The 24,410-nt window shown below is 34.8% G+C and overlaps 3 protein-coding genes across 6 annotated transcripts; 1 reads left to right on the top strand and 2 right to left on the bottom strand.

Moving 5' to 3' along the window:
• Positions 1 to 1,759: 1,759 nt before the first annotated feature.
• TAF13 (TBP-associated factor 13) lies at positions 1,760 to 4,748 on the bottom strand. 4 transcript variants are annotated; one of them, XM_011043159.1, is made up of 7 exons: positions 4,569 to 4,748; positions 4,381 to 4,418; positions 3,768 to 3,939; positions 3,651 to 3,688; positions 2,979 to 3,038; positions 2,816 to 2,890; positions 1,760 to 2,321 (listed from the first exon to the last, which is right to left on the bottom strand). In XM_011043159.1, the coding sequence occupies exons 3-7, from the start codon at positions 3,871 to 3,873 to the stop codon at positions 2,211 to 2,213; spliced, it is 390 nt and encodes a 129-aa protein (XP_011041461.1). In that variant the 5' UTR covers positions 3,874 to 3,939; positions 4,381 to 4,418; positions 4,569 to 4,748; the 3' UTR covers positions 1,760 to 2,210. The 4 variants fall into 4 exon arrangements, with proteins under 4 accessions (XP_011041461.1, XP_011041469.1, XP_011041477.1 ...); XM_011043167.1 differs by lacking the exon at positions 4,381 to 4,418 and adding an exon at positions 4,246 to 4,348; XM_011043175.1 differs by lacking the exon at positions 4,381 to 4,418 and having other exon boundaries at positions 3,768 to 3,892.
• Positions 4,749 to 6,191: 1,443 nt separating this feature from the next.
• Positions 6,192 to 12,816, top strand: LOC105137413 (BRCT domain-containing protein At4g02110-like). The gene is made up of 10 exons (XM_011043139.1): positions 6,192 to 6,529; positions 6,633 to 6,722; positions 6,881 to 6,985; positions 7,111 to 7,212; positions 7,297 to 7,381; positions 8,189 to 8,258; positions 8,397 to 8,441; positions 9,089 to 11,434; positions 11,705 to 11,921; positions 12,089 to 12,816. Exons 1-10 carry the CDS (start codon positions 6,446 to 6,448, stop codon positions 12,626 to 12,628), a joined length of 3,684 nt encoding a protein of 1,227 aa, XP_011041441.1. The 5' UTR covers positions 6,192 to 6,445; the 3' UTR covers positions 12,629 to 12,816.
• A 5,039-nt stretch (positions 12,817 to 17,855) lies between these two features.
• On the bottom strand, positions 17,856 to 21,018 carry LOC105137405 (uncharacterized). Its single transcript, XM_011043130.1, has 3 exons — positions 20,613 to 21,018; positions 20,013 to 20,410; positions 17,856 to 19,414 (listed from the first exon to the last, which is right to left on the bottom strand). Exons 1-3 carry the CDS (start codon positions 20,718 to 20,720, stop codon positions 18,157 to 18,159), a joined length of 1,764 nt encoding a protein of 587 aa, XP_011041432.1. The 5' UTR covers positions 20,721 to 21,018; the 3' UTR covers positions 17,856 to 18,156.
• Between the last annotated feature and the right edge of the window lie 3,392 nt (positions 21,019 to 24,410).

Genomic DNA, 24,410 nt, shown 5'->3' with positions numbered 1-24,410 from the left:
TGTAGATTTTTAAAGATTGAATTTGATTTGTAATTAAATTTGTAATACTCCAAAGGATTTCAAATATAAAATTTCATTAAAATCTTTGAATTAAATTGAATTCAAAATGCTCCAAACACGTTAACTCTTTCTCCAATGAATCGTGATTAACTTTTCCATGTTACATATTTGTGCTTTGACCCAAGAAAACTGAAGAGAAAGAGAGGGAGGAAATTGAAAATATTTGTCCTCTATTTATTTTATGGGAAGTAATTTTGTAAAAATTACTTTTTAAATTTTTAAGTGTTTATTTACCATTAAAAAAATGGATCAATGAAAAATATATTTTTAGAAAAATTTAGCTTGGTTTTCAAAAAATATTTTCTTTTTAATTTGAATGGAAAATATTTTTTAGAAGTTATGGAAAAATTAAAAATATCTTGTTATTTATTGATTATATCAAATTTGATTCTCAATCTTTTTATTGTTATATATTTTGTTTTGAATTGTTTTTCAATTTCATCCCTTAAAATTTGATTTAATTTAATTTTTATATCAACCCTGATTTTTTTCATTATTATTGCTTTTCTCTTTTTATTTTTTTAATTGAAATTTTTTATCTATCATATTTAATCCTCATTCTTTTGATTTCTATTTATTTTTATTTGAAATAATTTATGAAATTATAGTTTTTTTTAATTTCATCTTCTTTCAACTTTTTTATCTGTTAAATTTATTCTTTTTTATTTTAGTTTTTATTTTAATTTCATCTTCTTTTAAATTTTTTATCTGTCAAATTTGTTCTTTATTATTTTATTATTTATTTATTTTATTTAAAATAATTTATAAAATATTTTTCCAATTTCATCCTCCAACTTTTATATCAATAAAATGCCATCCTTGTTCATTTAATAGACTTGAAAAAAAATTAAAAATTAGTAAGTTATTTGAGCTTATTTTTCATTATATACCCAAATATTAAAAAAAAAATAACTCATTTTTCATATATTATTAAATATTAAAAAATGATTTATTATCCATAAATTTATTTTTTTAAAAAAAAACTAATTTTTCCAGCAAATAAAAGATGCCTATAGATGGTGACTGACGGGAGTTGAATTGTGCAGGTGCTAAGCCTTGATTCTTTCAAATAGTGTTATTATGAACAAAAAATTTAATCGAGTATAAAATAATCTTTGAATTTTAGCCGTTGAAATATCAATTAAAATGAATTTAAGGCTCGAAATGGATTTATGGAAGCGTAGATGACTTTTTTTCTGTGCCCAAAGAAAGAAAACAACTTGGAGTAAGCATTTTTCCGAATCAAATCGTAGCCAGAATGAGTAATAACTAATGCGAAGAGGATTTAACAGTCCCTTTCTTAGTTCTTTTTTTGTGGTAGGGAACGAGTAATATTTAAAGTTCAGGACGTAGTTTCTGACTAGAGCGTGAAGGCCTAGCTCTCGTCCTTGTCATGCTCTCACCGCCTTGCAAGAATTCTATCACAGAGAAAAGGAATAGATTTATGACATGCCAGAAGTTGAAGGCCATGGCGATCCTGGCTAGGGTCGAAATTGTAGCATGCTGACATGGCATTTATTCCCCTGCAGACTCTTTGAACTTTTCACCATGCATATGAGATGTGCCTTGGAAAACAGTGCCTGTAAGCGTGTTGGAGAGGATTGACGTTTCCACCATCTAGTTCTTAACCTGTGGAGTTACTTGTTGCTGAATATATTGTGAATTTGATTTTGAAGTGCGCATATATAAATCAACCAAATGACATTCAATCTTCAACGCATATATAAGATAATATAAATTTCAACCAAGAATACTAGACCCAAGGAGATTCATATACGCTGGGAAATGAACAAAGATACTGTTTTCTGTCCAAAGTAACTCGGGGGAGCACAGTCTATGCACTTGCATAACAATCTGCATGGATCACTAGTTAAGATTCTTGATCCATAATTAAGAATGCGGCCACAAGGCTAGTTTACAACTCAAAGTCCACTTCGTGTGTCAACTATTAAAACTTGGGAAGGCATTCCTGAAGTTTGCAGCAATCCTTCTCGCAGATGCTTTGACGATTGTTCCAACATGAAATGATGGATTCCATCCTTTCAAATGGGTCTGCACCACCTTTGTTCGGAGAAACTTTTTAAACTCAGATTGATTTATCCAGTTCCACTATTTACAAACAGCTACCCGTCAATTATTCCTATCCCATGTCACTCTGTTGACGCTAGCTTCTCTTCGTCTACCTCAAAAGCCTTCCTTGCTTGCTTTAGCTCCTCTTGCATAGACAGCAACTCTGTACAACGGTTGAGCTTCGGAGGATCCTGCAGGTCAAAGATTTGGTTTGGTCCAAGTACAAACATATTAAAGCTAGAACTATTATGACTGCATATGAAGTTTGTAGGACATATAGGGCAGGAAAAGCATGGCAGAGATGGCTTTCCGAGAGATCAATAAAGTTGCTCTTGAAAGCCAGGCGTTAATAGGAATAGCAGAGGTCAACTACTACATACAAGCAGTGATAAATCACCAGTATGTTGTGCTATTATGTACATGTGTTATAACAGTTAAAATCCACCAAGTCCTGCAGGGTTTGATCATGGGAGATGTTCTCCTCCGCCACTGCCCATCCTGCTATTTATATATATAGCATGGTTTTCCCTTTTTATTTCGGTGACACGGAACTAGGTAACTCTTGGTGTGTACCCGTTAACAACTTGCGCCCAGTTAACTCTTGACAGGCAAAAGAACAAGGAAAAAATATGATTCACAGACTTTCCTAAAACATGACAGATGCAAAATTCTTTGCTGAAAGTACCTTGCGAATTAGAAACAAAAAATCCTCAACTGATAGCTTTCCCCTCTTTGATCCGATTTCTTGGGCTTTATGTGCCTGCAAAAAAGAAGTTACATGTGGACATGATATTACGATAGCATCTTGCTAAAGGGGGGCAAAATTTCTAACCTAAACAGATGCTTACCATATCCGTAACATATTCCACAACAATATCCTCCACAAGTGCCACTGTCTCTGGGAGCGGCTGCTTAGGCAGCAGAAGATATGTAAGTATATTCAATTGCAGACCAAACTAACTGATTTTTACTCAAAGATGTTTGATATCAATGACAAGAGAGTTCCTCAGCAGTTATCCCACTATTATTGATGAGACTGTTATCTACTTGCAGCAAGTACGGAAAAGTCCTGCCCCTAATAAATAATCTCTCGAAAATGGTTATTTTAAGTTATTACTATTTAATGCAATGGATTCGTGAGCCTATCAAGCAATTACAAAAAGCCTCTAAGAAAGTTATTTTAACCAGATCCCCCACTCCTTTAAGTGACAGATTGATTATGCTGCAACTCATACGTTCGAGTACATTGCCTTCAAAGGTCCAGGTTGGTTTAAAACACTTTTCTTCCAAAATGTTGTGTGCTACCATATGGTAATTTGAGAGAGGATGGAGTACTTTTACAAACTTGTCATGTTAGATTCAGGAGAGTGCATTGCAAGTTATATAGCCAGTAGATCATCACTGAACAATTTTAGCAAAATGCAGAACAATACTAAACAGTTATCGCTCTGTTGTTACCTGGAGAAAACCTCATTCCATCAATGAAAACTATATTACGGTGATAAGATAGCAACACTTACATTTGGATCATCGCCAAAACCATACATCATGTGCTGCACTGTGAGAAAAAGAGTATAGAAAATTAACAAAAAATCCATGAGAAAACTTGCATCAAGGAAGTCATTTCACTCGCTTACAGTCTTTCTGAAACACCCCCCGCTTTCTCTTAAATGAAGTTTCCGAAGGCTGTGAAGAAGACCCAGCTTTCGATTTCGATGAGGATCCGGTAGAGGAGCTGTTCATCTTCTATCCAAGTAATTTCCTATCAAATGTCTCAGAGTTTATCTTCAATGACCAATCAGATTTATGCTGCAAGTATGCAAAAACAATAAGGCATAGGCACACGAGAGACATGTCGCCGTCTAACATAATATAACCTAATTTAACGTTGTTGAAAGAGGAACGCTAGGGGCAGTGATTAGGACAACCGCTAGTATCACTCGCTTTAAGAATAAAAAAACTCATCGACAACAATTTCACTGGGAACCAGCTTGCGACGCTCAGAACCCAGTTGTAGTGGCCTTTTTTTGGTTCCATTTTTGAATAGTGAAATCTTAGTGATTGCTTTAAAAACTTGTAGAACCAGTGAGAATACAAAGAGCAGCAAACTTTCACCTCCAGCTGCAGAATCTCCCCTCATGAACTAGTTTAAGCATATGATCGAACACTTAAAGGGCTTTTTAAGAAGCAAGGTTTAAATCAATATTGCATTGCAACCCTATTAGAAAAAACAGAAAACAAAGATCGGACCTGAACAGCAATAGTTAAGGTAGAAAAGAGTGACCCATCTATCCATTCACAGATATATGAATCAGGCTAATTAAATTTATTTTAAACTTAGAAAAGCCTCAATCAAACACTGCACATAAACCCCAAATATCAAACTAGGATAACACAAGATTAAACTTATTAATTACTTTTTAATGAAGAAAGTATACCTCAACAAAATGGGATTTTCAAAGATCTTAAAAGAAACCCTCTCGAGAAAAAACAAGATTATAACGGAGAGATTTTGAGGTCCGAGACGACAGCTGCTAACCAAGTGTGGAGCCAGATAGGAGAAAACGAAAGAGGATAGGAATGACGAATTTTTATCAGTAAACAGTTTGTATGGGTCCACCTAATTAATGGCAGTGAAAAAAAAAAAAAAAACCTCAAGGCTACTAGAATTGTCATATACTGGGATGGTAATTTATTACTAACCAAATATATATCCATTCGAACCATATGAATGGGTTTTTTTTATAGGTAGTTTATTCGATGGACATTGAATATTGAGTATGGTATCGAACTATAGATGTTATTAAATTTTATCTGAAATTAGATATTATGTATATTAATATTTACATTGTTCTCAATGTGTGTAGTATTTATAATACATATAAATATTATTTCATTTTACATTGTATAGTAAGCAATACTTATATAATAATCTTATTAAACAAATTGAATTAACTTGGATTAATTTATCAAACGCATAAATAAGATCACAAAATTGTGATAGTGCTATAAAAAATATTAAAAAATTTACAAAGCTCAATTTAAAAATATAAAAAGGATAAAAAAAATAAAAAAAATAAGATCAATTCGAATATATATGTCAAATCCATAACTTGGATAATAAATTAGAATAATAAATAAATACAAAAATAACAAATCTTAATTTCCAACCATCCAAATTTAAAGCATAAAATAAAATAAAAATAATTTAACTTGAGTTAACTCGATAAACCTCGTCTTAAGTTATAAGATCAAGATAAATTTATAAAAAAAAATTAAAAAACTCTACTTTTAAAAAATCTAATATTAAAATTTAAATTAAAAAAGAAAAAAACTAAACTCACAATATTAATATATAACCTAGCAAAAAAATAATTACAAAACATAATTTATAAAATAATTAAATATTAAATGATGAAATTATAAAAATAAAATAAAAATTAAATTATTAAATGATGAATTAAATAAAAACTAAAAAAATATTATTATAGTGAATAATATTTTATAAGTGTGATTATAGTTCGCTATAATACCATTTATTTTTTTGGGCCAATAATAATATAATTATATATATATTTTTTATTTATTTTTTAATTTAATGATTTAATTTTTTATATTCATCAATCACTTTTTTAATATTTATTGGTGTATATAATTATCAAATAATTTCGTTAAACACAGGAGTCAAGTTTACAAATTATATTTAAAATCTCTCATAATTAAAAAAGAATACTTAACAACGCTCATCTACCCTTTTTTTTCACGTTAAAATTAACTGTGACATGACCGAGTCACGGACACCGGGCACCGGTTTATATCCAAATTACAATGGAATTACCGTGTAGAAGTCACATCAGAATTGATAACACCCTTCTATCTATATATATATTTTAAGATTTCTTTTAATAAAATTGATAAAACCGGTTACTCAAACTCTAGACGGTCCAATCTCGATCAGGGCGATGGAACACGTGTTCTTCACGTGGAGGCTCCCACAAATTCCCCCGCTCCCGCCAGGGCACCAGAATTAAACAAAAAAATGAAATCTAAAATTCCCTCCCTAAAACAGCCCCCACCCCCACTTGATAATATTTCTCCACTCTTCTTCCTCAACAAGCTTTGCCTACAATTCACACAGTACAGAAACCTGTCTCTATCTCTATCTCTATTTTCCTCTCTTCTCTTTTGACCTGAGAGTCACTTCCTAGTCTTATGATAACACGCTCTTCTTTCCTCTCTCCTTGTACAATAAAATCTTCATTTCCCCTAATTTTATTAAATAAAAATCGAATCGAATCGAATTCAACTGGATTCAATGCTGGAAACAGATTCTCCTTCCAAAACGTTTCTCGGAGTTCGTTTCGTTCTCGTTGGTTTTGATCCCGTCAACAAATCCAAGGTTCTTCCTCTCTCTCTCACTCTTTGAAATTATGGTTACTTCTTTTAACTGATTCAAAGGAAAATAGAAGAGAGTAATTTGTAATATTTGAAATGTGTTGCAGGTTAAATCAAAGCTTGTTGGCGGCGGCGGCATCGATGCTGTTCAGCATGGCGAGAATTGCACTCACGTCATTGTCGATAAAATTGTTTATGTGAGTCCTTAATAATTGTTATTTTCGATTTTTTTTTTAACTGCTAAATTAGTTACTAGAATTTTTATCCAGCCAAGAACATTTTCACTGTTTTCTTTATCTCATTTTAAAAAAATGTATTTCTTTATTTATTTTTATATTGTTTAAATGTGTCGTAGGATGATCCTGTATGTGTTGGTGCAAGAAATGATGGAAAGACAGTTGTGACAGGATTATGGGTTGATCATAGTTTTGATATTGGGATGCCTGTTGATACCACTTCTGTGAGTTTTTTTTTCCTATAATTTTGTTTTCAATCAAGGCCCAAAATTAAAGCTGCATGTCTTCGATTTTCTTAGTACCTTTTTTTTCACCCTGTGATATTAATGATTAACTTTTTTCACAATAGATTATGTATCGACCGCTTAGAGATTTGAATGGAATTCCGGGTGCCAAGAATTTAATTATGTGCTTGACTGGGTACCAACGCCAAGATCGAGATGACATTATGGTATGCGTTGCTCATTTTGTTAGCTTTCATGAGCATTTGGGAATGAAATGAAATCTTTACGGGTTCTCGGTTTTTCGTTCTCAGACTATGGTTGGTTTGATGGGGGCACAGTTTTCCAAGCCACTGGTGGCTAACAAAGTTACTCATCTCATCTGCTACAAATTTGAAGGTGTGCTTTTTTATCTTCGCACAGTGAACACCATTATGAATGAACTTGGACTACGGTTCTTGTTGCATGTCTATAAGCAGTTCCTCTTTTACTTGTTTTAGTCTGCTTTTGTTTAATACCAAAAGCAAACCAAGCATGACAAGCTTGCTGTACTCACTGCATAGCATATAGCATGTTTTTTCTGCTGGTTGTTGGACGTATGTTTTAAAGGCAAAATAGTTTTGGACTGAGGCTTAGGTGAGTTGAATATGCAGTCATCATGGACTGGCCAGATATGCACATTATCATCTTCCCATAGCAGACGAAAGATATTACCTCTACAAAGGTACACTGGATGGCAAAATCATTAAACTGTCAAAATGAAAATATTTTGCCTATGAAATTTTGGTTAAACTTAGCTTTATGAAATTTCTCTCTTCAATACATTGGATATTGTGCTCTTAACAATATTGAATTTTTTCCCTCATGTCCCATCCGTGCTGTTGATTTATTTTTCTACCTTCTGTTCATATTTGATGTTGATCAAATCTGCAGCAACTTAATCTACCAAGGTAGTTTTTTTGCCAAGAAAGTTACATTTTTCTTGAGCAGTGGACGATAGTTTTTTTTTTTCTTTTTTTCCTGGGGCGTGGGGGGTGGGGGAAGGGGGGGGGGGGTTGTGTGCTTGCATTTGTGTGGAGAACATAATCTTACTACCACTTGCTGTTATTTTATCATTTGCTCCTATGGAGCTTTTCATAACTTGTTCTGGCATAGTGCGAGTGCCTAGCTAGACTAGATTTTTAATTAGATTCTCACTTTGTCTAGGTGAAAAGTATCTGCTTGCCAGTAAAATGAAGAAGATAAAGCTTGTTAATCATCGTTGGTTGGAAGAAAGGTGAGTGTTCTTTATATATATATATATATATATATATATATATGTTTTCTCAAGGATAAACCTCTGAGTTGGTTTTTTTGTTCTTTACACTTTGAAATAGATAAGTATCTCACATATTGAATGAATATCCTTCTGCAGCTTAAGAAATTGGGAGCTTCTTCCAGAAGACAATTATAGCAAGAGGTGAGGCATTCTAACTTGTTGGGTTAGAAGCATTCGACGTGATAAATTCAACATCACTATTTACTCCTTAACAATAACTGGTGCATAACTGCATATCGAGAGAGAAGAAACCTTGTATTGTTTTAGCCCATCTTATGGAGTTTGAATTCTATTGAGTGACATGGATGATGCATTGAGATTGTCTGATGTACTTTGTTTCTTTGATCAGATATTTCTTAACTTCAGAATTACGAGTAGAAAGTGATGGCATGATTCTTTGTTTCATTTTATGGACACTGTTACTTGACCTTTAAGTGCTCCCTACATCCCAGGATGTTGAGTTTGGAGTTACTTATCACATATCAATGCTTGTACCTTATGACTATATTGTTTCCAATATTGAATGGCTGGCTATTCATCGGTTGAGATCTTTCACTCGTTATATGTTTGCACAAAATAAGCATCTCAATGAATTGCATTAGTAGAAACAAATAGATTTATTACCTTTCTGTTTCCAAAAGAAAGAAAGAAAGCAAGAAATAGATAGGTGATGCATTCATTAGGAAGCTGAGGTTTTCTAATCTTTGGTGGTTTGCTTAACTATTGTTTCATATACAAACACTTGGATCTAGTGTACATCCTGCTTAACTATTGCTCTGTTTGAATAGTGGCTATGAGTTGGAAATGCTGGAAGCTGAGGCAAAAGACTCTGAGGATGAAGCTGAAGGCACCAGTGTGAAGCAACCAACTTATGAAAATGTGGATAAGAGTCCTCAGAATTTAAAAGCTGGAACATTTAAGGCTTGTGAAATGCCCAAAACTGGGGAAGTGCAGAAAATATCACATGATTTGAGTGAGCCTGAAGGTCTATCAAGCGTTGTCAATGCTAAAGATATCTTAGTAACTCCGGGCAAAAGGAGCAGAGATGATCATGCTTCAGGCTTTGATAATATTTGCATTTCTGAGGTGCCTGTCCATCTGGATGTTGGTGGCTTCAAAGGTGCCACTTCCAATGACTTACCTGATGCACAAGCGAGAACTCCTATTTCTACAAGAAGTAAAGACTTGGAGTTTATTTCTAGAAGTGTTGAAAGGCCTACTCACTCTGATGCGAAGTATAGCACTACAAGCTACACAAGGAGAACTCCACAAATATCCCCATCATCAATCTTCTATGGGAACTCGGGTAATATCAGAGGCTCTCCTAAAGTTCTCTTAGGTGAATCCATCAACATGTCTTCTGCCAAAGCAGAATATGCAAAGGACATAACAAGCCCTTCTTGTGCTGAAATTCCTCGAAAAGAAATTGAATTACTTTATGAAGAAGCACCAGGAAGTAAGAAGCAAAAGACAGATGTTTCGTGTTCTAGCTCTAAATCACAGAAGATGAATCATGATGCACAGGCATATGTCACAGGGAGTCCATCAGCTGCTTACACAAGTCAAGGTATAGAACCAACATCTTTGGTGGATGGTCCGTCTAGGATTAATAAACGTTCTCCCCTCAGCAATGATGGTCACTCTGTGCATGATATGATTGGTATGAATGCACAGCGGAACCCACATACCAATTTTTCAACAGCCAAGTCATCAAAATTTAGAAGGAACCCGTTCACAGATCATGCTTTCCTTGAAAATATGATCTTGGAAACTGGAGAAAATGAGAACACAAATAAGAATACACCACAACCATCCTTCAGGGACTTGACAAAGGACATCTTGGTCAGTGGGCATGATAGTGGAGGTTTTGTTGTTGAAAGATCTGAACAGGTGATTGCAGAAGCAGGGGAACCACAAAATTGGCAACAGGATGGAGGGGGTCCGTTTACACATAATAAGGGATTAGAGACAGATAAATCTGACATGCTTTCTAATTTGAACGTGCCTCAGGCAGGAAATGATAACTCCATTACCAAGGCAGCTAGGAAGAAGATGATTGCCAAGAAGACTTTGGGTTCTAGACCAAAACTGACAAGCAATGTGAGCCAGAAAGGTTCCATATACTTAAATGTAACCGCTGCTCAAAATGATCCTACAGTTGGAATGGCTAAGGGGAGAGTGGAGAGCAGGAGTCCCACTGATGCCACCGAGCTAGAGATATCCCCTGCAACTGTCAATGCTGCAGAAGCACGAGTGATGGAGACAGAATGTGCCACAAAATTGGGGAATAGGTTGGGAGATAATGCTGTGGATAAGATTGGTTTTGCGGATGATGAAACTGAGGCTCCAGAGGAGGAAGATGAATGTGAAATTTTGCACAATGATGAGCAGATTGATTTGTCAAATAAAGCAGATAACAAGACAGGAATGAAATTGGAAGCAGATAATTCTGCAGCTAACATGTGTGATGGTCCAGCAGAAGGAAATAATGCAATTGAAATACAAAAGAGAGATGGATCAACCTTGAAAGAAGGTTTTGTAAAAGGAAAAGGAAGCAGAAGCAAGAAACAGCCTTCTGGTAAGACGAAGACCAAGACTGTTACTTCGGTTGTTAAAAAAGCTGAGTCTAAGAAAGTTCTAGACGTGGAAGAGAATCTTAATGGAAAGAACATTGAGAAGAATGCTGCAGAAAAGGAAAGCACTGAGCCATGTCCTGCAGGTCAAGCTAAAAGTAAAATTGTATCTAGGAAAAAGTCCAAGAACCCCGTTGAAGCTAAGAAGGAGAATAAGCCTGCTGTTGATGGAGATCAACATGCAAGTCTAGATGATAAACATGTTGGGGAAACAGCTGCTAATGCTAGTAAAACATCAATGAAGTTTAATCATAAGGTTAGTAAAAGTAATCCTGGTTCTACACCAGGAAGAGAAGTTACAAAGCAACTGAAAACTGAACCGCGATGGTTTATATTGAGTGGGAATAGGATGCAAAGAAAAGAGCACCAGCAAGTTATTAGGCTTTTGAAAGGAAAATTCTGCAGAGATTCTCATCAATGGTCATATCAGGCAACACACTTCATAGCTCCAGACCCAATTCGCAGGACAGAGAAATTTTTTGCTGCTGCAGCATCTGGAAGGTGCAGTTCATTGTGCTTAATGCCTGAAGTTTGAGTTTTGAAACTAATATTTAAGAAAACCTCTATCAAGATTCTTATCTCTGACATATGCGATCCATTTTTCTGGTTCTAAACTATGTAATTCCTCTCTTTTCTTCTGACAATTTTTTTTATATATGCATATATTTTTTTTTCCTGTTAAGATGAAAAGTCGCTGAATGAGTTTTGTTATGGACTATCTATAATTGTATGAGCCATCTGTCCAAACTGATAGATATCCATTTAATGCAGGTGGATTCTTAGGTCGGATTATCTAACTGCTTGTAGTCAGGCAGGGAGGTTCTTGGCAGAGGAATCTTATGAATGGCACAAGAATAGCCTTAGCGAAGATGGAACAATTAATTTAGAAGCTCCAAGGAAGTGGCGGCTGTTAAGGGAGAGAACAGGTCATGGAGCCTTCTATGGAATGCATATTATCATTTACGGAGAATGCATTACACCACCTTTGGTATGTTTTCTTAACTGCTCTTTTTCCAACACATGCTGCATAAGCTTTCTTTCTTAGGGTCTTGGATTTCCCTGAACGATACTGATCGGCTGTTTATAATTTTTAGTTGATCAATTATCTAATGTCTATGATTTGACACGGTTTGCATCTTCCTGTTCAACAAACAGGATACTCTGAAACGAGTAGTGAAGGCGGGGGATGGTACCATCTTAGCAACCTCTCCTCCTTACACCCGCTTTCTTACATCTGGAGTTGACTATGCTATTGTCAGCCCTGGCATAACACGTGTAGATATGTGGGTTCAAGAGTTCTTAAGACATAAGATACCCTGCATTGTTGCTGATTACTTGGTGGAGTATGTCTGCAAGCCTGGGTACTCCCTTGAGAGACATGTACTGTACAATACCAATGACTGGGCGGAGAAGTCATTTTCCAACCTTTCAAGCAAGGCGGAAGAGATTGTTGAGGATTGTGATAGTGGTGATGATATAGCCTGTGAAGTTTGTGGTTCTCGAGATAGAGGAGAAGTTATGCTGATATGCAGCGATGAAAGTGGTTCTGTTGGATGTGGGATTGGGATGCATATAGACTGCTGCGATCCTCCACTTGAAGGTATACCAGAGGAGGATTGGTTTTGTCCGAAGTGTAGCGGAAGCAGTAAGAGCACCAGCACTAGGAAGAGAAGGATGAAAAAGGCACTTCACTAAAGGCCAATTGTTCTTTAACATAGAAGATGTCAGCATTTAACGTAGTAGATTTGTATAACAACCTTCTTAGAATGGCAAGGTGACTAGAGGACATATCGAACTTCCGTTCAAGACATGATGTATTTATTAAGAAATTGATTCTTTGTAGGTCGCAAGACATGTTTTATTTTATATTCGTCTAGATATTATTCTTGATGCAAACAAATTTCATGAGTAATCCCTGTTGGTGATCAGGATATCTACAAGATTGATCCTGTAATTGGTAAAGGAGTTTGGGCAAGACATTGCAAACTGTGCGGAGATACGCATCATTTGCTATTAATGGACGCATCACTGTGATCCTGTATCTTCTCTTTCAATTGACATGCATTTTGATTTCTGAGTTTTTGTCATCTTGTTGAACTGCCAAATGACAGTCTTCGTACATGTACTTGAGGGTTGCAAGTTCATCTTTCTCGATTTCACCATGACAAGAGGCCTGTTTCAAGCTCTGCCCCCTTTTTTGTTCAAGTTCTTTTCCATGTCAAGCTTTGAACTCCACGAATCAATTCCAAAGCCCTTTGCTTTGATAGAAGCGCCCATAACTCTTAACGTGCAGAACCATTATTTTTTATGGGCTTGGGTCTTACTGTGATCTAAATTTAGCCACATATCTGGCCCATCTAGGGAAGTTTGCTGGGCCTATTATGCTATATTGCTTAGAGAGTTAAATCCCTTCATCCACCATTCCCTGCAAAATTCTTCTTAAAAAAGTGGGAAAAGGGAAAGGGAAATTTGAGAATTAAAAGACACTGCACCTTGATTGGGATTTGGGCTGCGCCTAATTGGGGACATGTCATTTGAAAAGCAGAGTAGTACTTCGCCATAAACCTTTGCTGTGACTTCAAGCTTTGCTAATTTTTGGAACCGCACGCTACAAAGAGAAAAATAGTATTAAAAAAATAAAAATCGAACAAAAGTTTTATACTTGGCTTAAAACACACTCTATCGATAATAAAGGTGTTCTTATAGTGGAGGTCAAACGCTAGTTTCACCACACAATGTGTTGTTGTATGGTAGTTGATTGATAAATCATGATTAGACTAGAATTTGTTGCAGGTGATTAGACATTTAATACCACACTAAAAATAATAATGGAAAGAAGAGAAAAACGTTACTACATTAATATAACTAGAAAATTTAATATTTCTTTAAAAGTGTTTTTTTAAATATTTTTTTATGTTTTAAATTAATCTTTTAATATTTTTAAATTATTTTGATGTACTAATATTTAAAATATTATTTTTATTTTAAATAAAAATTATTTTAAAAAATTACTTTTAATACAATTCTAAATAACACTTTAAAGTAAAACAATCTATTGTTTCATGCCTCGTGCCATCTTCCTATGTATTGAAAAAGTTGCTACATGAACGCATATTCATAAAATGTGGCTACTTTGCTTGTTTTATGAAGCCCATGTCATGGCTATCATTAGTTAGCGCGCGCTGAGATAACTTTTTTTAAAAAAAAAAAAAACAAAGATTTGAGGACAATTTTTTTAAAATCCAATGAAAATAAGATTAGTATAAAAAAACAAAAGACTGAATTTATAAAATAAAGTTGTTGAAGACTTTAAGATTTATTTAACATAATAAAATGCATTACCAAATATCTCAATCAAACCTAAAAAATTACAAGTAAAAGTTATATATAGGAGCAAGAGAGCCTGGGTGCGAACAAAATCATTCAATCTTAATATGTATTCTATAGATTTTTTGGATAACTCAATTAAAATTTATTTTTTAAAATTTACTTTTAAAACAACAAAAATAATACAAAAATAATAAAAATTTGAATTTAAAATAAAAAAATCAAAATTTAAAAAACAGCACTCCAAATATCTATAAACAAACAAGCCTTGGTTTCCCACTCTGACAGGGAAGAGAAGGAAAAAAGAGAAGAGGGGAGATCATTGCACATGATAGTATCACATGGCGCCCCTGACATCATCATATCTGGCCACGACCTCTCCTCTTTCCAATGTTCCCAGCATTCAAACATCACGTGTTTATTCTAGCTAAACCCTTCCTTTTCCAGGCTAATCCCATATTCAACCCACTCACTCTTCATACTCTCCCTTTTACCCTCAAGACATTCCCCTCCTTTGCCCCCAAAGACACCCGACATGAGAGGGCGCTGTAGTCTTTATACAAGATATCATGAATTTAATTTGTACTACTTGTGTACAGCTTGTGGGGGGTTAAGGTTTAGAAAAACATCTCATGCCAGAGACTAGAGAGACGCACCACTGTCTCTGACGACTTTAATTATTTAATCATTAAAATACATTTTAAAAAAAATAAAAGATGGAATGGGCACCTTGTGCGGATTCGTGCAGAACCCCTTTCTTTCGCCATAAGCAAATAAATAATGTTTGAAATGAGTTAGAAAAGAATTGTATATTTTGCATAATAGAAACAAAAATTGAATATTGCAGATAACATGTCAGAGGAGCATCCGAGAATTGCAAGGAATTGTTTTTTATAAAAAAAAGCATGGCTTGCTAAAAGGTTTATTATGCATTGCTATACTCTATACCCGAGGCAGAATTAAATACTATGTAATATTTTTTAATATATAACATTCATTAAATAACAATTGTTTTATTATAAATGATGAGTACTACTAAAAATTTGTTAGATTTATTTTTTATTACGGGAAGCTCGGGGAGCAATATCTGTTATCTTGTGAAGGTGTTGATGAAATAACATATATCCTAACCATTAATAAGCTAGATTCGTGTCGTGTTAAGCTTTAGAAGATCGGTCATTTGTAAAGAGCGTTAGCGAACGATGAGATCATTTATAATGAATAAAGATATAAAGTTAGAGAGATAAACTCATCCAATAGTATTTTAAACTCGTTTACAAGCTAGGGCAGTTCTGATGCTGACTATTATATATGTGATGCATGCTTGTTTTTAAGTTAGACATGTTAGGGTAGTGCAATCTCGTTTATGAGTGCTCAGATATTTTTAGGAGATGTGATGATTTTTAGATATTGTTAAATTGTATACTTTAATGTTTTAGACAAAATTACAAATTTAATAAAATGTTAGGTTAGTTTTTATTATATTTAATTATAAAATATGAATTGTGTTGAAAAGATAAATAGTAAATTATGTTTATAAATTGTGATTATTGTTAAGTTGGTTTTCTTTGTGAGAGAGTGGAAAACACTATCACCACCATTTTTTTTATGAGTGGAAGATAAGGTTTGCGACTTACCTAGATACTTTTTTGGAACATGGTTTTCTGCCAAATTTCTGAGAACCGTGCTAATGCAAAAAAAAAAAAAAAAAAAAAAAAAAAGAACCTGCCAATTAATGGCCATTTCCCTGCCTTCGCTGCCCTAGCTACCTTCATAGTTCTAGCCACCATTTGTACACATGGCGTTTATGTGTAAGTCACGCGAAGGAGCTTTACTGATACTGAATAATCACACCCTTTTTGCTATCATCCATTTTAATTACAGGTAGAAGAAGTGTCATGAAATTCATTTGGATACATCATATACTGTAGGTTCAGAGCACGTTCTGCACATCCCATGCAATAACATGCATGAAATAATTGAGACTTCACTAAGAGTTTATGAGCGAAAGAGAAGTAGCCAGCAATGCTGGATTTAAATCGGATTTGACTAATTGATTACATATTGCAGTGGTTGAAATCATAGCGATTATTTTGGACGAGGGGTTAACTTTGTAAGGGTGGGAGGATTAAAGTTGTTGAGTAGCGTGGAAGGACGAAAGGGCAAAGCCAATTTGTCAGGATAAAAGAAGTTCTCAGATCACTTGCAAGGAAAGACAGAGAGCACTTTTAACAAGTTAGACTATTTGAGTGCTTTGGCAGGTTTGGGAGCTCTTTTTTTCTTCTGCTAGAAAGTGAACAGAGGGAATATCACAGATATAATGCGCTGACTTCTGCCATTTGTGTTCATGGTTAACAAGGCAGACATTAAATTAATATGGTCATCCAGCTAATATGATGTTTAATTTTGTTCCTCTCTCTTTTCTTGGTCATGATTTGGCCATGAAATATTTCTTCGTCAATAATTTAGGGCAATCGTCGTTCAAATTTAGAGCGGACAGTCTTTCCTAATCTTAAACTTCACTCATCTTTGGTATGAACGAGATTAGAAAGATATTTGATTATTTAGTTGTCAGTTCAAATAATAATATTGCTAATCTGTTTTCTTAATCTTAAATATTTCCCACTTTAAGAACAACCTATAGTAGTGGCAATAAGTACTTGAATGGCAGTAACAGCTACGAGAAATGTTTTAACCCAGTATTTCTTTGGGAATTTTCTTCCCTCATGCGCTAGTTTAGTAAGAAAAAAACAGTTATTGAGCTGGTATGGCGAGAAATTACTGTATTTCTTTGGACGAAATAGGAATCCAAACATAATGATGCCCCATTTTCATGTAACATAAATCTCAAGCCATTTCAGCAGATCAACAAGTTACTCTTGACATGATCCAAGGCTTGTTCATAGCATATAATCGAAACATAAAAATTATTAATTTGATATTTTTTTATAATTGAAAAGAGCTTAGCCAACATGCCTTAAATTTAACTGACAGCAACCATCTTAAAAGTCCACACCTCGCAGAGACATAAAGGGCGAATCACCATCATCGCTCCACATTTTGCTTCAGCCAGTCATTATTTGTATACTTTTGATACAAATGCGTGGAAACCAGAGCCCAAGGCAGGAATTATGCAAAGTGTACGTTGAATTGACATATCCTTTCCAAGCCAACTTGTTTTTCTTCCCTTGAGTGTTGATGAGCCCTCTCTTTTGTTGCGTCAGCCAGTCCTGAAAAAAACCTGACAGACCCTTTTCCGTTAGGAGATACTTGACATGGCCCCTTTTCTGCTGCAGTTTCCACCATCAGGATAGGGCCATGACTTTATAATAAGAAGCATTAAAAGCCATAAAACTCACAAAGGGTGCTCCAAAACCAATAGGATTATAGCACACACTCCTTGGTTACAGGGTTTTTTTTTTTTCACCAACCCAATGGATAAAGGAAAACCTTTTGTGGCATTAGCAAGTTAATGAAATCTAGTGCAATGTCAGAGGTGTCAGTTTATGGATAAACTAACAAGGGAAAATTAAATGCAACAGATCAGACACCAGAGAGAAGCCAAAGCCAGCTTCTCAGCATCCAAGGCTACACGTGGGTACCAAACCCATCTTTTCCGCATTCAAAAGAGTTGAAACAAGAGTGAATGAGAAAACACCAGTACTAATGCAATTCCAAACTTAACCTAAGCAGTAAAGCATTTAGATCCATAAATAGAAAATTCGGTACTGGAAATTCTGTACAAGTAGAGGTAGTAGAAGAGGGCGAAATTAAGAACGAATACAAGGGGGACAAAATTTTCCGGCAGCCTAAATTTATATATGTTTGTACAAAACGAACCAGAGATTTCCACCACCGGTAACATCTCAAGAAACTTGTTTATAGAAACCAATTATTTAGCAGCTCAATGCCTCGAATTTCATTGGGATTGGACGGCTAAACCCAGCTTGTGATAGCAAATTCCCAACTGCCGCAAGGTCGCGGCAAAACACCCCTTGAAAGACAGGTGCAGCGGTGCTCCCTGCAGATGCAGATGACACTATATTGTCATTCCAATTGATCCTATCAGAACCAGAAATCTCCACTGCAGATGGGTTCGATTGCATTTTGGCATTTTGTGTTGTTTGTTGGGCTTGAATTGCTGCTGCTTGAGCTGCTTGCAAAGCAGCTGCAGCTTTCTTTCTTTGCTTCTCTCCAACCTCTTCATCCATGATTGTCGACATCACGTTAGAATAACCCCTTTGAAGCAATCTATAGAGCAACAAGGCAGACATTTTTGCACGGTCTTTTACTGAATCAAGATCCCTATCATCTGCAAACTCGCACCTCTCAATAAAATTTATAGATTTGTCAGGCTTGTGCCTCAAACTCAATAATAAATGAGCTCTCTCTAATTCGGATCTTGAACACCCACGCCTCAATCCAATCAAAGCATAATAATCAACATTTCCAGTCTCCCCAGAAGCAACTCTCTGCTTCAATTCTTGAATCTTGGTAGACAATACACAAAGTTTCCCTGGAATCTCCCTGTATCCAACATTATGCCGCTTCCAAGCAGGACCTGGTAGCTTCCTGTCCCGCAGGATTGAATTATACAATAGTTTCAAGTGCTCCAGATCATGTAAACAATCAGGCAAGCAGCGTATTGTTTCTAGAAGAGAAGCTCTTGTATCAAGTGCATGAATGCAGGTGGGGTCTAAAGCTAAAGTCTTGTTGCAATCAGCAATGGACTCTGCAATTCTTCCTGATGCTTTATATGCAAAAGCTCTATGCATATAGCATTCAGCAAGGAATCCCTGTGGAGCCACACGTCGGCCTTCCACGATCTTGGTGAAGTGGCGGATAGCCTCAGAGAAAAGGCCAGCGCGCAGGGCTGCCAAAGCGGCTGTGCGGCGGCGAAGGAGGAGCTTAATGTGGGCAAGGAGTTGTGGGATGCTTTCGGATTCGGTTAAATTTCTCGGTGGGGTCGGTGGGCCTGTGGATGTGGATATATCACTAGAGACTGGGAAGTTGGAGAAAGAGAAGCTGTCCTCTGACCAGGAAATGCTTTCACGGCGGAATGCAGCAGTTGTCAGGCGTTTTCCGGTCTGGAGTAGCACCATGGCATCCTCCATTAGACCTAGATGGCAACAAGCTTGACCTAAAACCGAGTACCTGTAACAATATTGGATAATGATCGAGTTAGTATTTTTTTTCATTTTCCGGTTATTAACCTGTTTGACAGATAGATTTTGGAGTTTTTTACCAAACTAACCCAGACCTCAAGTTATAATTAAACTCTGGCTTTTTAATCAGTCAATTATAAAAGAAAATACTAATTAATTGCAATCGACTACAACCTAGTAAAATAGAATAGAATAAAATACTATAATGATTTAGGCAAATGCACAGCTATTTCTTTCTACTTTTGACCTCACAAGATGACCAAATCATGTTAAAACATGGCAAGCCGTGTGCTATTCATTACATTAGCCTTTATGAAAAAAGATAGCATTTTCTTGGAGAATCAGTCAAGTTCCGAGAAAAAGAAAACACCTTTGTTAAGGAGGTTAAAAGTTAAAACAAGTTCAATTATGGCTACCACCTCCGTGTCCTGGAAGAAACAAAGATAGGGAAGACAAAAACATGGCTGCCTGTGCATTTACTCGAACCAAATAGAAACACATTCACCGATCTAGACAATAAATAACGTCATTAAGAGTTGAACCGGACACCGCAATGTTAAAAACGAAACAGAAACCGAGGAATTTACCTCCACTGCCCTTCTTTATCGCAGTTTTTACAGAGTCCGGCCATCACTTTCTTCTTCAAGTCGGAAACAGAAAAACACTTGAAACTTGGATCAGTTTTCTCAGAAGGCAACAAGTTAACTCGCTCTCTTGAAAGCTGTTGGGAAGAGCTATCAGAAGCAGAAATTGAGCCCGAATCGTCGTTTGCCGTTTTAAGGCTAGGAATGTAGTCCTGAAGCATATCAGCCACGTCCTTGAATCGCCCAAGATAAAGCAAAGATCTTGCTTTGAGCTCTAGAGCCACTTCAAAGCGAGGAGACAGTGCAAGTGCCGCGTCTAGAAGGTTAAGAGCGGACGCAATCTCGCTCTTTTCTTGGCTTGCAATCAGGTTTCTTGCATCCTTAACGTACTTGTCCACAATCTGTATTACCACACCAAAGTACACGCATTACAACATTAACTTTCACATGAGGAATATATACGATGAAGGGGGAAAAAAGACCTCAAATGAGAAGAACCCATATGGGAAAGAGATCAAATGAAGCGAAATAAATGAAATGTAAATCCAATTACAATGTCAAACAGAGATCCTCTTGATCAAGAGTCAGGATGTTAACCATTACCTTTCGGTTGCTAAGCCACCAGTGCTTCTTTTCATTCCCACTAAGACAAGGAGAAGTAGACGTGGTCATGGTCGTTATTTTTCTAGCTGAAGAAGAAGAATCAGCCATCAACAACTCCCTCTCTCTTTCTAACTCAGGCTCTCTCTCTCAAAGCACAAATATTTTTTTTTTGGTTGTGAAATAAGAAGAGGAGATATATATAGCAAGGGAAAGAAATAGAGAGGGAAAATGGGAACAAAGTGGAGAGAGAGAGGGAGGGTTGATCTTTGGATTTAAAATCTTTTTTGTGTTTCAAGAATCAAGAGTATTGTAAAATAAGATAGAGAAGCTCAGCTGGTTTATAGCTGAGAGATAGAGAGAGAGGGAGAGGGAGAGGCCCTGGCCTGTCCTTCAAGGAAAAGAAAAAAATATTTTGCCAGCTTTGACCTCAGAGAAAGCTTTGATCCTTCAACTTCATAGCTGGCACCCCACCATTACATTCTCTCTCTCTTCATTATGGCTATGTGGCCTGTAACACTCTATGCATTACCCTATTTATTTAAAAAAAAAAACAACTTTATAACGAATTTTTAATCTGAAATTTGTCAACCATTAATGTCACTTCAATGGATTTTTAGCTTAAATAGTTGTGGTCTTTTTAATATTATCAAAGAAATCATGAACTTAATTTTTAATAAAATTATAAATATGAAATTTATTTAAATCCAATACAGAAAGATCTCAGCGTACCACACAAGGCTCTCGTACTTTAATAGTTTAAAAAAAAAAAGTATTCATGAAAAAAATTATTTTATCCCACACAAGGCTCTCGTACTTTAATAGTTTTAAAAAAAAATTATTCATGAAAAAAATTATTTTATCTTCTATTTTTTAAAATTATTTTTTTTATTTTTAAATTATTTTTAATATATTAATATTAAAATAAATTTTAAAATAAAAAAAATATTATTAACAAAAAAATACTTTAAAAAATAACATTACTACAATATAAAACAAGTTTTAAATATTTGTTAAGCATAGTGTGTTTATTGTTATGTTTGGATTTTCTAAATTATGTTTAGTTTAATTAAAATATTAAATTAATATTAAATAGTGATTTTATATGATTATGATGTAATATTTAAATATGTTTTAAAAAAATTACTGTGTAAAATTATAATTCACACCGATAATCCTATAAAGGAAAATTGTCAACTGGGTGTAGACGGTGATGTTCATGATTGTTACAGGGTATAGACGGTCACCCATCACGGGTCCTCGGGTTCGACTACAGGGGCGTTGAAAGAAAGGATAAGAAGCCAGCAAATTGCCCCGAAAGGTAAGCAAGTAAAGTAAAAGATGGTGTAAAAACTCTACAGTTATTTATTTTTGTTCTCCTTCGATGTACCCATTTGCCCTCTTGTCCTGAAGAAAACTCAGGAAGAGCTTTTTTATTATTATTTTTATTTTCCGGTTCAATGACTTTATTTTGTACCTGCCAAAATGGACCAAATAGGTGTCGGTCTTCACAGTATCTACAGCGGTACCATATTGCAGACTTACCATAGGATTCTTTTAACTAATGCCTGAGAAAGTGGTCAGTTGCAGTGGTTACAGAGCAATCGGCAAGATCGACCATGCCGGAGCTTCCTGGCTCTTCCAATCTTCATCTCTCTCTGTCCTCTATGTTCATATTAGAACGCTCAATACTCAGTATTTGGTTCGTTTCTTGTTTCTGTAATGCAAAAATAATGATCGGAGCACTAGTTCGTTGCTGCACTTGTGATAATTTCCCTCTCCGCGACATCAATCCATCATTTATGATAATTTTCAGCCATGTTTAATTGAATATGAGGAAGCCACTTACATTTTTCTTGCCACCAAACGTTATTGTTTTTGGTTTTACTCCTTCAAAGTATCTCGATTTACTTAAATCACTTTCATCGTATGAAAAAAAAAAAAAACATCATCTAAATCCATATATACACGTGATAGGTAAACATGATAATTTGTGTTTGATATAATATGTCCTGTTTACAGATGGGATCACATGTATCTTTATTTGTTTTTAAATTCTAAAAGTATTTTTGAAAAAAAAATTAATTTGTTTAATTTTTTTTAAAATAGTATTTTTTTTATATTTTTAAATTATTTTTGTGCACCGATATTAAAAATATTTTAAGAAATTAAAAAATATTATTTAAATATATTTTTAAATAAAAAATATTTTACAACAACGTATCACATAATCAAACCAAAAGTGATAAGAAAGATGGCAGATGTTTGATGGTAATTATATGGAGAGCGAGGAGGAGTTGCTGAAGCGTACTTGTAAGGAGGAGAAAGTGACTCTTCTCTCGCAAGGCACGGGAATAATGCTCTTCTTTACGGGCTTCGCTTTGCTTTTTATTGCACTCACATTGATTAATGAATGCACATGAATATGGATAGCAGCCAGATGGGTTTGTCTTAAAGGCTCTTCCCCTTGGACCCCGCCGCATCAGGCCCCCAATCCCTCCTGGTGGAGGACTGGTCCTACTTCCTACAAGCTCGGCGCCTTCCCCATTTCTCGTCACACGTCACCATGATCCATCGCCTGTCTCCACGTGGCTTACCTTGATGTCAGGTCCCACCGAGCAAGTGGACACCTTCGTTTTCCAGATTCAGCTAGATGTTGCAGACGATGACATTGTCCTGTACTTTTGCTTTCGAGACCTCGAATTATTCGTAATCATCGAATATACGGATATTTACTTGAAACATGTGTGGGAGTTTTTAATTTTTGTATTTTAAAAACATTTTTAAAAAAATAATTTTTTTAAATAAATATTTAAATATTTTTTTAATATACTAATATCAAAATAATTTTTAAAAAAGTAATTATCATTAAATTTCTAAACACACATTTACATAAAAGACAAAGTTTGAGTGAGAATTCATACAACTTGTGTCTGCTCCAACCAATTGAGACTTGATAGCCCGTGTCAAAAGGTTTCCTTGATATATAAGCTTCTTTTGTTTTAAAAGATCAATACCAAAAAACAAAAGGCAAGAAAAAATGGATCCAATGTTGAGTCATCCCTTAATTGTTTAGAAATCTATTATAGAATATAATTAAAATTATATTTTACTTCCATTGTTAAATTCTTTCAATTAAGTTTCACAGGACAGAATTCCTATCTTAAATGTCGACAGGAAAAAAAAAAACAGAGATGATAAAGCATAGGTTTTCTGGTTTGTTTAGATTTATTTATAGCCTATTTGAAACCCTCTAAATATAATCAAATTTATTTTTTAAAAATAAAACCTCATGTTTGAAGTTGTTTTGAGCATTGAGAATCGAATTCTAAATCAAACTTAATCTCTAAAAACAATACAGAAGTAAATCAAATGCTAGCATCTTTGATTGACTACACCAAATAAAAAAAATTAATTTTTTTTTTTAAAACACTCGTCTACTCATCTCTTATTCCAAGGGACCTTTGAAAGAATATGATCGGTGTGATGAGGGTAATATAAAAAAATAAATTATATCATTTTTAAATATTTGAATTCAATTTATTTAATAATTGAATTCAAATTAAACATTATAATTAGATTTAATTAATTTAAAGAATTGGTTTCAGACAACATGTTAAAGGGCTGTGAAAAAATTCGGCACAAAATTTTTGAATTAGAGTTTCCAAAAGATTTTTTTTCAATCTATATTAGTTTTCTTTTTCTAATTTGTTGATTTTTACTAGCAAGTCTAGTTGACCATGTTTTATTTATTTATTGGCTTCTTTATTCAATTTTATTTTAATAGCTTTATGTTTATCC

This window comes from Populus euphratica, unplaced genomic scaffold (assembly GCF_000495115.2).
Source record: "Populus euphratica unplaced genomic scaffold, PopEup_1.0 scaffold2.1, whole genome shotgun sequence".
NCBI lineage: Eukaryota > Viridiplantae > Streptophyta > Magnoliopsida > Malpighiales > Salicaceae > Populus > Populus euphratica.
This window is presented reverse-complemented; position numbering and strand designations above follow the sequence as displayed.

What these genes read in the sequence shown, in the direction of transcription:
- TAF13 (XM_011043159.1), bottom strand. Translation starts at nt 3,873, where the DNA reads ATGAACAGCTCCTCTACCGGATCCTCATCGAAATCGAAAGCTGGGTCT. An exon ending in TGGAATATGTTACGGATATG is followed by an intron (nt 2,891 to 2,978) that starts GTAAGCATCTGT and finishes TCTTTTTTGCAG; the next exon opens with GCACATAAAGCCCAAGAAAT. An exon ending in TTTTGTTTCTAATTCGCAAG is followed by an intron (nt 2,322 to 2,815) that starts GTACTTTCAGCA and finishes TTTGACCTGCAG; the next exon opens with GATCCTCCGAAGCTCAACCG.
- LOC105137413 (XM_011043139.1), top strand. Translation starts at nt 6,446, where the DNA reads ATGCTGGAAACAGATTCTCCTTCCAAAACGTTTCTCGGAGTTCGTTTC. An exon ending in CATCGTTGGTTGGAAGAAAG is followed by an intron (nt 8,259 to 8,396) that starts GTGAGTGTTCTT and finishes ATCCTTCTGCAG; the next exon opens with CTTAAGAAATTGGGAGCTTC. An exon ending in GAAGACAATTATAGCAAGAG is followed by an intron (nt 8,442 to 9,088) that starts GTGAGGCATTCT and finishes CTGTTTGAATAG; the next exon opens with TGGCTATGAGTTGGAAATGC.
- LOC105137405 (XM_011043130.1), bottom strand. Translation starts at nt 20,720, where the DNA reads ATGGCTGATTCTTCTTCTTCAGCTAGAAAAATAACGACCATGACCACG. An exon ending in GGTGGCTTAGCAACCGAAAG is followed by an intron (nt 20,411 to 20,612) that starts GTAATGGTTAAC and finishes GTGGTAATACAG; the next exon opens with ATTGTGGACAAGTACGTTAA. An exon ending in GATAAAGAAGGGCAGTGGAG is followed by an intron (nt 19,415 to 20,012) that starts GTAAATTCCTCG and finishes ATATTGTTACAG; the next exon opens with GTACTCGGTTTTAGGTCAAG.